Consider the following 12,783-nt stretch of genomic DNA (forward strand, 5'->3'; position numbering starts at 1 on the left):
TTGCTAGAGCCCCTCCTGCTTAACTGGGTACGACCAGCCGGGCGGGGCGAGCGAGCCTTTTCATTGGCTTGGCGCGCACGGCCCTCTCTCTACTATTGGCTCTCGCAGTTGCCACTCAGCGCTGCCTCCCGCCCTCCTGAGCCGTCAGGCTAGGTTGCGTGAGCGCTCTTGGGTTAGTTCCTGTTAGGCCCCGGCCGGGGGAGTAGGTTGAAGTCTCCTAAGATGCCCGGTGGGCTGGGGCACCCGGAGCTGTGAAGAGGGCGTCAGGTGGCGGTGAGGGGAGACACGCGGCTGGCCTGAAGAAGAGCGGCGGCCGAGCCCGCCTTCCCTGCACCATGCTCATAGAGGATGTGGATGCCCTCAAGTCCTGGCTGGCCAAGTTACTGGAGCCGATGTGAGTGAGCCGGCCTGGGCCGGGGCGGGCGAACGTGGGCGTTGGGGGCCCGCGGGGGCGTGGGGGGAGGGGAGGCGGCGTGGGGGAGGGCGCTGCCGAGGGGCGGCGGTCGGGAGGTCCCGGCGACGTCTTCTCTGTAGTACTATCACCATTGTGGGGGTGGGGGGGGCAGGGTAGAGCAAGGGGCGAAGAGGCGGGGTGGCTGTGGGACCCGGGAGGGGCCCCCCCAGGATGGCGAAGGCTTTTAAAATACGGTGGGGTGCAGGAAGGAGTCGAAGGGACTGTGAGGGAATTTAAAATACTGCTGTTCGAGAACTGAGGGGTGGCAGGACTATCGAGGGATTTTTAAATGTGACTCCTGGGATCTGGGAGGGAATCGCCAGAAACCGAGGGCTTTACAAACAATGTTATTCCGTGACGAGAAGATCTAGAAGCGGAGTATCGAGGGCCTTTAAAAAAAACACGAGGGCAGAAAGGGAGAGGAGGGAGGTTTGAGGGCTCTGTGGAATTATTCATGAGCTCTAAGGGTTCAAGAGTATTGAAGGGTTTGAAATATGGGGGGCAGTTGAAAGCGATACTTGAGCCTTTGGAGGGTTTTAGGAAGCATTGGATAAGGGTGGTGGCAAGGATATTGATGGACTTGAAAATACTGACTTGATAGTGGGAGGAGGATTGATGAGTGAGGTACCATTGGGGGGAAAAATGGGGGTTTTCTAAGTTTAGGGGTTCACAGGGCTATCCTGGGGTGTAATAAAATTGAAGGAGGGCTGATAACCTGCAACATCTAGAGAGTTTCAGATGCAGGTGTGAGAGGAATAAAAGGGGTTGTAGGAAGAATCGAGTTTTGTAAATATTGTTGAAAAGATTGAGAGGGCAGCTGAAGATATTGAGGTGTAGAGTTGTTGTTGAGGTCTGAAAAGAATGAGAGGGGCCTGTTTTTCAAAAATGGCTTGGATTGTGTTCGTTGTAGAAATAGTGGGAGGCTTGAAAGGGATAGGCAGAGGTATCAACTTTTTGTTTGTCTTAAAACCATTTTAGAGGAGTAGGATTGTGAAGTGTTTATTTGGTACCCTGGGCCGTAGCTACTCTGAAACATAGTCTGAGGGAAAGCTGGAGGGAGGGTTGGAGAAAGACGATATCTTGAACCCTCTTTGGAAAGAAGGCATGGAAAGGGAAAGAAAGGGATCATTTCCTGCCCCCTCCTCATTTCTTCTGCTTCTTAAATTGTCCTCCTGTTAGAGGTCAGGGTTTTCTGGTTGAAAGAGAGGGGGTAGAGGAAAAGGGGGCAGGCTTTGATTCATTAACTTAGATCACTTCGGTGGAAAACTTGAGTGTTTTTCAGAGGTGAAGATAAGGGGTAGTTTGGGAGGTCCGCAGGTAAATTTGGGGCTGTTTGGGGAGTACAGTAACTTCCCTGTTTATCTATTTCCTGATCCTTTTGAGAAATCTTGTTAACTAACTTTTGTTTTGCTACTTCGGTTTCTTGGGGTGGAAAGAGAGTCATCTGTAGTCCAGTGTGTCAGCCTTGTGAAGGTAGGATGGATAAGGGGAGCAGCACTAGGGGAATTTTGATGTCTGAAGTGGTATTTGCATTCTGAGGATGAAAAGTATGTTTGTAGAGCACAGAAATGAATCAGTGTGCACTAAGGGCTTAGTGATGGTCTAGTTAAAGTGAAAATGACTTCTGAGCACACTTCAAAGTTTTGTAGAATGTGGATTTTTTCTCTTTTTTTTGAAGATTTATTTATTATTTATGCATGCAAGAACTGGTGTATAGGCCAGAGGTGTGGGGGGTGGGGGTGGAGGGTGAGAGGATTCACCAGAGACAGAGTGGGGAACAGAACAGGCAGATTGACTGAAATACACTGCTGAGGGGAGCAGCAGGCCAGTCAGGAGAGGTCTGCTGCACCATGTGGGTCACCTCCCTGCTGGGGTATAAACCTTGTGCTTCAGTGGCTGCACATAGCTTCATAGGCTATGAAGGCCATGAGGGCCTTCATAGGGCCAGGGAGGCCCTAGAATGTAAATTTCTTAAGTGTGCATATTTTTTTCTACAATGAGAAGTTTTTTTAGCACTAGGATGGAGGTAGATTGTGATGAATGTGGGAAATAATGAAATAGATCACATGTGGAAAGGTTGAAAAAAGGTCTGTGATTTCAAAATTCTTTACCTTTGGAGTGCTTACAGTTTTTCATGCAAACTCTGATTTTGTTGGTAGAGATGCAGAAGTATTAAATGTACATCTTATGTTTTGGGTAGAGGATGACAAGTTTTAGTAATACAGCTAATTGCTCTTTTTAAGGTGCCCTGAAATGTTTTACTGTGGGTTGTGTGTTTTTTTTTTTTTTAATTGTCAAAAGTGAACTTAAATCTCCTTATGGTGTTTTTTTATTAGGCTTTTCTAACTGTTTATGCTGATCTGTATAGATAATTTGTAATTTTTAAGAGTAGTAATTATCTTTCAAAATGATTGAATTTAGTTTACCCGTTTGAGTTTTATGTTCAATGTAAAGCACACATCATCCTTTTAAAAAAATTGTTGTTTATTTAATATTAAGAAAGATCTAAAATTACTTCTGACTTTATCAATGTCAGTGACTCTCCTAGAACTTCAGAATGAAAGTACTTATTTTTAACTCATATAAATAATGATTTTGAATGGAAGTCCTAATAAAAAATAGTAAATGCTAATGCAGATATCACATATGTTTTTATTCTTAGTGCGTGTCATGGGGGTTTATTTTTTGTTTGTTTAGACATCCTGACATGTAATAAATGATACGCTAAAGTGAGTTGTAGTTGTAGATTTACTTTTTTGCATATTCCAGATTCAAGAAAAATTTCACAGCAGATTGGCATGTTGCTACAACATAATATTTCAGAGCAGTTGTTAGGCTTTCAGATAATGTAGTTGCAGTGGATATGCACATGATTTTCTATTGCTCTTTCTTATTTAGCTTAATTTATAGTTTAAATTTATAAAAGTTTGCAGTTTGAGTATTTTTCAAGTATGTTCCATATTGTGACTGGTGAAACAAATGAAATAATGGGTTATTTTCTGTTTACATGTCGTTATAACCTATGGACAAATTAGAAGTGTCCTTTGCTGTTAGGTCTCATCTATTACCTTTCATTCCTTTTTTTTGTATGTGTTGGAACTTAGCTATAACTTTTACTGGAGGAAAGAGAGAAAGAGGGGGCCTGGAAGAAATTACTCTTTAACTGGCTGGGAAAAACCCAGTACCATTTTTTTTTGGCCATGCAGTAAAGGGAGAGAAACCATCTTAGTTAAGAAATTTATATAACTCTGTTCCTATTGCTTGCATGAGCAGACTGAGTTTGCAGATCTTGTTGGGGGTCCTCACTTTTTTTTCACTTAATATTCTAGGTAGCCTAGTCATCAAGACTTTGTCGGGAGTATACACAATTGGGAGATGTAATGGTTTTATTTTCATTAGAAATAATTGTTCATTTTAAGTGTGTGAACCCCTTGGAAGTAAGATTCTGAGTAAATCTTGGGGATAAATGAATCACTGTAGAAATTTGTACAAGTTCAGAAAAAGTTCAAGAAGCATTTTTCAATAACGAACATGTATTTCTTCCCAAAAAGGTTGTTTTTAATGGGGAATGTCTTATTTATATTATATGTATTGTATTAGCCATATATAAACATACAATTCACTGTTGTATATTTGGCTTATTGTATAAGCTTATCTTGGTATATATTTTAAAATTAATTATGAGGCTGGTAATACTTTTTGGACTGTTGCATCTTTATAATATCTGTTCTAAGTAAAGTTTCATTTTAGGAATCAGGACATTTAGTTGTCTAATTCTGTATCTCTCTAATTCACTCTGTGACTTCAGAGAAATTCTCTAACTTTTCTCTGTTAAACAGATCTAATTATAATAGCCTTTTATCTATCTCACATTATGGTATGAATATTAATGATGTAGGTTATAAGAAGTGTTTGGTATTCCTCAAATTCATTAAATATAAATGAAATTTTATGGTTTTGAAATATGAAAATATATTAAACTATCTGCAAAAATATTTTACTTGTTAATGTTAAGTACCACTGCCACTTAACACAATAATAATTAATTAGCAGTACAGAGCTAGAGGTAGTAATAGGCCCTAAGGTAGTAATAGGAATTGCTAGCAAAAGCCATAGAATTGATGTGCAGTTTGTGCAAGTTCAGTCCATATCAAGATATTTTTATTTACAAGAACTGGGGTGTAGGCCAGAGGTGCGGAGGGTGAGAGAGGTCACCATAGACAGGGTGGGGAGCAGAATAGGCATATCTACTGAATTACGCTGCTGAGATGAGCAGTGGGCGAGACAGACGAGATCTGCTGCGCCGTGTACTTTAGTTCCCTGGCTGGGGATGGAACTCTTGCTGCAGTGGCTTCTGATAGCTTCATAGTGCTGAGTCTTAACCCCTTGTGCCACCAAGGAGACCCCATATCAAGATGTTTTTAAGTGCACTAGTAGATTGAATATGTTGTCATCTATGAGTTTGATGGAAAAGGCAACAGTAAGGTTCATAGAATGAAATAATTTTATTGGTTTATGTTTATTGGTTCCCTGGACATGGAGGGGTATATACTGTACTTGAACTCTGTCTAGAGTTTATATGTTGTTATGGGTTTATAATCCTTATCAAGTTCAACTCTGACTAGCAATCTCTACAGTTGCTCAAATGGGAGGAAAAATCATCACCTAACAGCTGTTAGACCTGACCTCCATGATAAATAAACTACCAGGGTTAAGTAAGTATTGGGGAGGGGGTGGGAGTAATGTTCTTATTGAGAAGTACTGATTATTTTCTAAAGTAGTTAATGGCTTCTAAGAATGAGTGTCCCTCTAATCTGTGGAACTTGTCGTTCACCATTTCATAGAAAAGGACTTTTTTTAAAAAAAAGATTTATTTATTCATGCAAGAGCTGGAGTGTAGGCCAGAGGTGCCTAGGGTAAGAGGATTCACCAGAGACAGAGTGGGGAGAAGAACAGGCAGATTGACTGAAATACATTGCTGAGGGGAGCGGCGGGCAAGACAGGGGAGGTCTGCTGTGCCATGTGGGTCTGCTCTCTGGCAGGGGATTGAACTCTTGCTGCAGTAGCTGCTGATAGTGTCATCGTGCTGAGAGTTAACCCCTTGCACCACCAGGGAGGCCCAGAAAAGAACTTATTTTGACCAGAAGACTTATTAGCAAGTTTTAAGTATACTAAGTTGAGATCAGATTTGTTCTTGTGTCCTTTGAGGTCTGCCTCCTAAGTATGTCTGACTTCATTCTTTCTGGCCCAATTGCTACAGTCTAGAAGCCAGAAGTTTTCTTTTATAGCCTTATGTTTCCTACGAGTGTTTCTATCATCTTCGCACAGTGTTATAACTTCATTATTATTTTTTTTTACCATTTGTTATTTTTGTACTTTAATTATTTGTTTTTATATCCATTTCTCGGCCAGTGACTGAAGGACAAGTAAACACTCAGGAAATGTTTAAAAGAACCTGTGTTCTCATATGTATGTTTAGGTAGGTTGACAATTAGAAAAATAAGGTGGTTTGTTTTTTTTTTTTTAAAGATTTATTTATTTAGGGGCCTTCCTGGTGGCGCAAGGGGTTAAGCACCACGCTACGAGGCAATCCGCAGCCTCTGAAGCACGAGTTTGATCCCTGGCCAGGGAGCAACCCACATGGTGAGGCAGACCTCTCCTATCTCACCCACTGCTCCCCTCAGCAGTATATTTCAGTCGGTCTGTCTATTCTGCTCCCCACTCTGTCTCTGGTGAATCCTCTCACCCCCTGCATCTCTGGCCTACACCCCAGCTCTTGTATGCATAAATAAATAAATCTTTATTAAAAAAAAGATTTATTTATTTATACAAGAGCTGGGGTAAGGTCAGAGGCCAGGGAGAGTGAGAGAATTCACCAGAGAGACAGACTGAAGACACTGCTGAGGGGAGCAGCGGGCGAGGCAGGAGAGGTGTGCCCTGCCATGTCGGTATCTCCCTGGCCAGCCGGGAATTGAACCCGTGCTGCAGAGGCTGTGGACAGCTTCACAGTGTGGAGCTCAACCCGCCGCGCCACTAGGGAGGCCCCAATAAGGTTTTTTTTTTTTATATATAGTGTAATTTTCTTCGTATGGCTATCTAGTGTCTGCTGTTCCAGAAATGGTAGTCCAAATATTAATCACAATGGCGTTTGCAACTGACAAAATTATGAATATATTTTTCCCCTAAACAAAATCTAGAGGTATTTTCTTCCACATCATATTTGTTCTTGGAAGCCCCTAATTAATTAAGGGGAGGATGAGATCTTTAATTTCAGAAGAAAAAAATAGAAGTAGCAGTATTTGTATATCTTTAATATATTAACTGCTTCTTAGAATTGAATAGTTACTTTGATAAAATCAACTGTTTTATCAGTTATTCTCCTCCTAAATTTACTTTTTTATGAATTAAAAATGAAAGCATTGTATAGAAAGAGAAAATAAAATTATTTGTATATGTTTCTATTTCCAGTTTTTATTTTGTATATGAACTTTTGTGTAGCTGTAATCATATTCAAAGTAAAATTTCTTGATTTCCTCAATTGACATGTCAAAAGCATTTTTTTTATATTTGTGGAACTATTAGATGTCTAATGTTTCATACATTCAACAATAAGAAAAGTTACTTTGAGCTTACTTTTTATGTTAGTAATACTGTTTTCATTTTTATCATATATATTTAATAACTTAGGTACCAATAGTATTTTCTGTATTTGGATTTCCTGGGACAGGTTTACCTTAGGTATAATTACTATTCAAAGAATATGAGCATGGGCCTCCCTGGTGGCGCAAGGGTAACGTTAAGTCGCAACCTATGAAGCTATGTCCCCGGGCCGCCAGGGAGAAACCCACATGGCGCAGCAGACCTCTCCTGACTCACCCTCTGTTCCCCACTTTGTCTCTAGTGACTCCTCAAACACCCCTCCCTCCCCCACCCCTTTGGATCTCTGGCCTGTGTCCCAGCTTTTGTACGCATAAATAAAAAATCTTTAAAAAATATTAAAAAACAAAAAATAACATTTTTATTCACTGTTCATACACTGTTCATACGCTTTTCCTTTGGCTTACTAAATTAATTGTCTTGCTTCTGAAACAAAGACTAAAGGGGAACTTAAAATGAACCCCATACACAGAAACAGTTTTTTGGAAGGTGGAAAAGGTTTTAAGTAGTCTTGACTTTTTCCGAAAGCAAACAGACTGTAAGAGCTTATTAGTCGTGTTTCTTGGCTTCGGGCCTGAGGTAAGGAAGGACCTTTACTCTTTGGTCTTAGGATTGGGTATGTGTCTGAAATCTCTTTCAGTGATGTGCCTGCTCAGCAGATAAGTCATATACCTGCAATGGAAATTTCATTAGGGAGGAAAAAGACAAATTGGAGGTTTTTGCAAATAAGACATTTTTAAGGCAACATTTCTCTTAACTTCCCCTAATAAAAGTTTATTCTAATTTCTTTTTATTGATAAAAAATTAAAAGATAAATTATTGAAATATGTCCTTACAATATAATTATGCAAGACGCAATTTTTTTTTTTTTTAAGATTTATTTATGCATACAAGAACTGGGTTGTAGGCCAGAGGTGGGGGGGTGGGAGGGGTGATAGGATTCACTAGAGACAGAGCCAGGAACAGAACAGGACAGGCATTTGACTGAAACACACTGCTGAGGGGAGCAGTGGGCAAGACAGGAGAGGTCTGCTGCACCATGTGGTCACCTCCCTGGCCTGGAATTGAACTCAGTTTGCAGTAGCCGCAGATTGCTTCCTAGTGCTGACGCTTAACCCCTTGCACCACCAGGGAGCCCCATAAGATGTGATTTTTAAGGAGTCCGCATAGTTGTAACTTCGGTTAAGCGTTAGGAAATTTGTTGTTGTGTCTTTCACTGAAAGGTGACTACTGGTTGAGACTTAGCATACATTAATTTGTTGTACAGCAGTGTATTAGGAAATAGTGTCTTAGGAAAATGTGTCTTGTGAAACAGATTTTACAGTTGAGGGATTGCAGCTGAGATTTAGATTCACAGGTATGCTCTCTGATCTTGAATGGCTCACTTAATTTGTGCATATATATATATTTACAAATTAGGTATATATAAGATAGAGAATTCATTGATTATTCTGGTACGACCTTTTTAAAACAATAGTAAAATAAATTTTTAAAAAAATAAAAACAATAGTAGTTTTTAGATGAGTATTTCCTGTGTCTAGATTTTAAATCTTTTTCCTTCCACAATATGCTTGTCCCTCTAATGAAGTAGAAATGAATATCCATAAGTGTTGGTTACCAAAAAAATAGCGTCACAGTTTTTTTTTTTTTTTTAATAGAGGCATGTTTTATTTATTTATTTTGTTTGTTTGTTTTGTTTATACATGCACTGGGTACAGTCAGAAGCGCGGGAGGGTGAGAGAATTCACCAGAGCCAGAGCAGGGAGCAGAGCAGGCAGAAGGACCGAAGTACACTGCTGAGGGGAGCAGCGGGCGGCAGGAGAGGTCTGCGTGCCATGTGGGACCCTCCTCTGGTGGCCGGGGAGCAGCCGGGGATCGAACCGGTGCCGCAAAGCCCGCGGGCAGCTTCGCAAACCAGCGCTCAACCGCTGCGCCACAGGGGAGGCCCGCGTCACAGTTTTAAATACTGTTCTTGGATACTTCTTTTTTTTTTCTAAAGATGCCTTTTTTTTTTTTTTTTTTTTAAGATTTATTTATTTATACAAGCAGTGGGTACGGTCAGGAGCGCGGGAGGGTGAGAGAATTCACCAGAGCCAGAGCAGGGAGCAGAGCAGGCAGACTGACTACACTGCTGAGGGGAGCAGCGGGCAGCAGGAGAGGTCTGCGCGCCATGTGGAACCCTCCCCCTGTGTGGCCAGAGAGAACGAACCGGCGCTGCAGAGGCTGCGGGCGGGCAGCTTCGCAACCCAGCGCTCAACCGCTGTGTCACTAGGGAGGCCCTTTCTTGGATAGTTCTTGAATAAGAGCAATAAGAAGTGGTTTGGTTGCGGGGGCGAGGGTAGACCGAGTTGCTTTAGTTTTTCTGACACACTTCTGGAAGTCTTGTTGGGCTACTACTAGCACTGGTACCATAACTACTACAGTACTGTAATTGTCAGTTTAAAATGTTATATAGTTAGTAAGGGTCAGTGTATTGAAAGAATAAATAAGAACAATCATAAGGGTACAGAAAATTACAGCATTTAATTCCCAGGAGTACTTAAGTTTCTTTCACCATTCAGTTGGTGTGACTTCTTATTCAGACCAGCAATTTCCTTCATAGTGTACTTTATGGATATATGTTAGGAACTGTTAAATTTAAATGTTCCCATTCCTTTGGCAATAAATGTGTTTTTGTATGTGGTGTAGAATTCTAACTATCAGTTGACAATCATTTCACTTACATTAAACAAATATTTACAATCTATGGTCATTCTTGGTGTCTATTTTTTTTCCCTACTCTTTTACCTTCTCATAATTATTCTCCTTGAGTTTAAACATCATTCCATCAAAATGTATTTGATCTGAAGTAATCTAGTTATGCGTTTGTTTTTCAGAGTCTGAATACTAAATATAAGTGTAAGATAGCTGGGTTTGTTTAATCTACCCTGTTTATTCAGTTTTCTGTTGTTTTCTCATTTTCTCCTTAGAAACCTCATATCCTTACCCAGCATGTTATCCATGAGGTCATGAGACTCCTGAAGCCTCTAATAATGCTAGAGAAAATAGCGTTGCCTCTCTCTGACATTCTTACTTATTTTTTTTAAAGATTTATTTATTTATTTATACAAGCACTGGGTACAGTCAGAATCATGGGAGGGTGAACGAATTCACCAGAGCGGGGAGCAGAACAAGCAGACTGACGAAATACACTGCGAGGGGAGCAGCGGGCACGGTAGGGGAGGTCTGTCACGCCATGTGGTACCCTCGCTGGCGGCTGGGGATTGAACCAGCACTGCAGAGGCTGCGGGCAGCTTCGCAGCCCAGCGCTCAACTGCTGTGCCACCAGGGGAGGCCCCATTCTTACTTATTTTTTAAAGATTTATTTTTATTTACTTATGCATATAAGAATCGGGGTATAAGCTAGAGTTGCAGAGGGTGAGAGGGGTAACCAGAGACAGGGTGGGGAGCAGAATAGGCAGATCTACTGAATTGCGCTGGTGAGACGGGATAGGTCTGCTGCTCCATGTGGGTAGCTCCCTGGCTGGGGATCAAACTCTGTGCTGCAGTGGCTGTCGATAGCTTGATAGCTCTGAGACTTTAACCCCTGTGCCATCAGGGAGGCCCTTTACATATTTTTAAAAATCCTTTTATTTTTGTGATTGGAATACCTTCCTTATTCAGGATCTTAATTCAGAAGCAAAGGTAGAAATGTGATTCCTTCCCTCCCTCCCCCGTTTGAATGTTGGTCAGCACTGTACTGATCAAATATCTTACTGTTTTCAGGAGTGAACGTAAGTCTACCGACACATCTTTGCTTTATGGTGTTTATAGAATAGCCAAGGTGAATGTGGCATATGTAACATTTTTGTTGTTTTGTTTTGTTTTTTTAAAAAAGAGTTGAAGGAAATTTGGCATTTTTTTTAAGGTTTTTATTTTACTTATACAAGAACTGGGGTACAGGCCGGAGGTGTGGGAGGGTGAGAGGATTCACCAGAGACAGAGCGGGGAACAGAACAGGCAGACTGACTGAAATACACTGCTGAGGGGAGCAGTGACCGAGACAGGAGAGGTCTGCTGCACCATGTGGGATTCTCGCCCGCCGGCCGGGATGGAACCTGCCCTGCAGAGGCTGTGGACAGCTTCACAGTGCGGCACTTAACTGCCTGCACCACCAGGAGGCCCCCTAGTTTATATTTTTTACTGACAAAAATGTCCCTTTTAAATTGTATGGTTTGTTATGCTTTTTAACATTTTATTTATTTTTTTAAGATTTGTTAATTTATGCATGCAAGAGCTGGGGTACAGGCCAGAGATGTGGGGGGTGAGAGGATTCACCAGAGACAGAGCGGGGAACAAAACAGGCAGATTGACTGAAGCACACTGCTGAGGGGACCAGCAGGCAAGTCAGGAGAGGTCTACTGTGCCATGTGGGTTTCTCCCCAGCTGGTCTGGAATGGAACTCGTGCTGCAGAGGCTGCAGGTCGCTTCACAGTACAGTGTTTAACCCCTTGTGCCAACCGGGAGGCCCCGCTTTTTAACGTTTTAAAAGGACAGGTTTATTAGGAAAAGGAAAATGAAAGAGAGGCATAGTCACAAGTGAGCAGGAGAGCTGTTCAAATTACATGTTTTTATGAATCTAGTCTCATCATCTTTGCCACCCTTTCCTAATGTACCTTGACCCTTGACTTGCTCATAATTCTTTTAATTAACTCTGGATTTTGTAAAATTAACTGTCAGTGAAATTTGCTATTTTAGAATTTGGTATGTAGATAAATGTTTAAAAAAAAAAGATAGCCTTCCCCACAACAATGTTAATATTGACAATGAAAAACATTTTTGTTATTTTATTGAATTGTGAGTTTTTAAAATATAGACTAGAAGGAATTAAAGGTGCTGGTAGTTTTTTCTTTTGTTTGCTAATATCATAAGGTTGATAGAAATGGTATTAATACATATGAGCTGAAACTTTGTGGCTTCCTGGAGGCCCATGGATTACTGAACAAGATTAAATTTGAGTAATGTTTTATAGGGATAGGGTCACTTTGCTTGCATAATAATTTTATTTACTCTCATTCTGATTCTTTTCATTTTAACTTCACACCAACCTTACAAAGTCACAAAGGAGATGTATTACTTAAAGTACATTCATGGGGAAAGCAGAATTGTAAGTGTCTGTGTGTATTTATATATACATGCACATACTCCCTGAAAAGTTTCAGTTTCATGTAATTAGATAAGATATAAGTCTAACAGATTGCTATATGTCAGAAGTAGGCAACTCAGGGATCATGTGTTGCTTGTGCATAGTGATTTTTGAATGTCAAAGTTGGGTTACTACTGACCTGGGGAAAAAAAAGTGAAGTAGGGCCTCCCCAGTGGCGCAGCGGTTGAGCGCTGGGTTGCGAAGCTGCCCGCGGCCTCTGCGGCACCGGTTCGATCCCCGGCTGCTCCCCAGCCACCGGAGGAGGGTCCCACATGGCGCGCAGACCTCTCCTGCCGCCCACTGCTCCCCTCAGCAGTGTACTTCAGTCCTTCTGCCTGCTCTGCTCCCCACCCTGGCTCTGGTGAATTCTCTCACCCTCCCGTGCTTCTGACTGTACCTAGTGCATGTACAAACAAACAAACAAACAAATAAAGAAAAATACATGCCTCTTTTTTTAAAAAAAAAAAAAAGGTGAAGTAGATGAAGG

The 12,783-nt window shown here is 41.3% G+C and overlaps 1 protein-coding gene across 4 annotated transcripts in view; it reads left to right on the plus strand.

The window, feature by feature from the left end:
• Positions 1 to 335: 335 nt before the first annotated feature.
• Positions 336 to 12,783, plus strand: part of LOC311182933 (RNA-binding protein 27) — a gene marked incomplete at both ends in the record, with an annotated part of 74,445 nt that continues 61,997 nt past the window's right edge. For all 4 annotated transcript variants that reach the window (XM_084252085.1, XM_084252087.1, XM_084252086.1 and 1 more), the window contains one exon: positions 336 to 394. In XM_084252085.1, coding sequence (XP_084108211.1) covers positions 336 to 394 — 59 coding nt within the window. The remainder of the gene's footprint in view (positions 395 to 12,783) is intronic.

The sequence above is a fragment of the Talpa europaea genome (genome assembly GCF_964194135.1).
Source record: "Talpa europaea genome assembly, chromosome: 13".
NCBI lineage: Eukaryota > Metazoa > Chordata > Mammalia > Eulipotyphla > Talpidae > Talpa > Talpa europaea.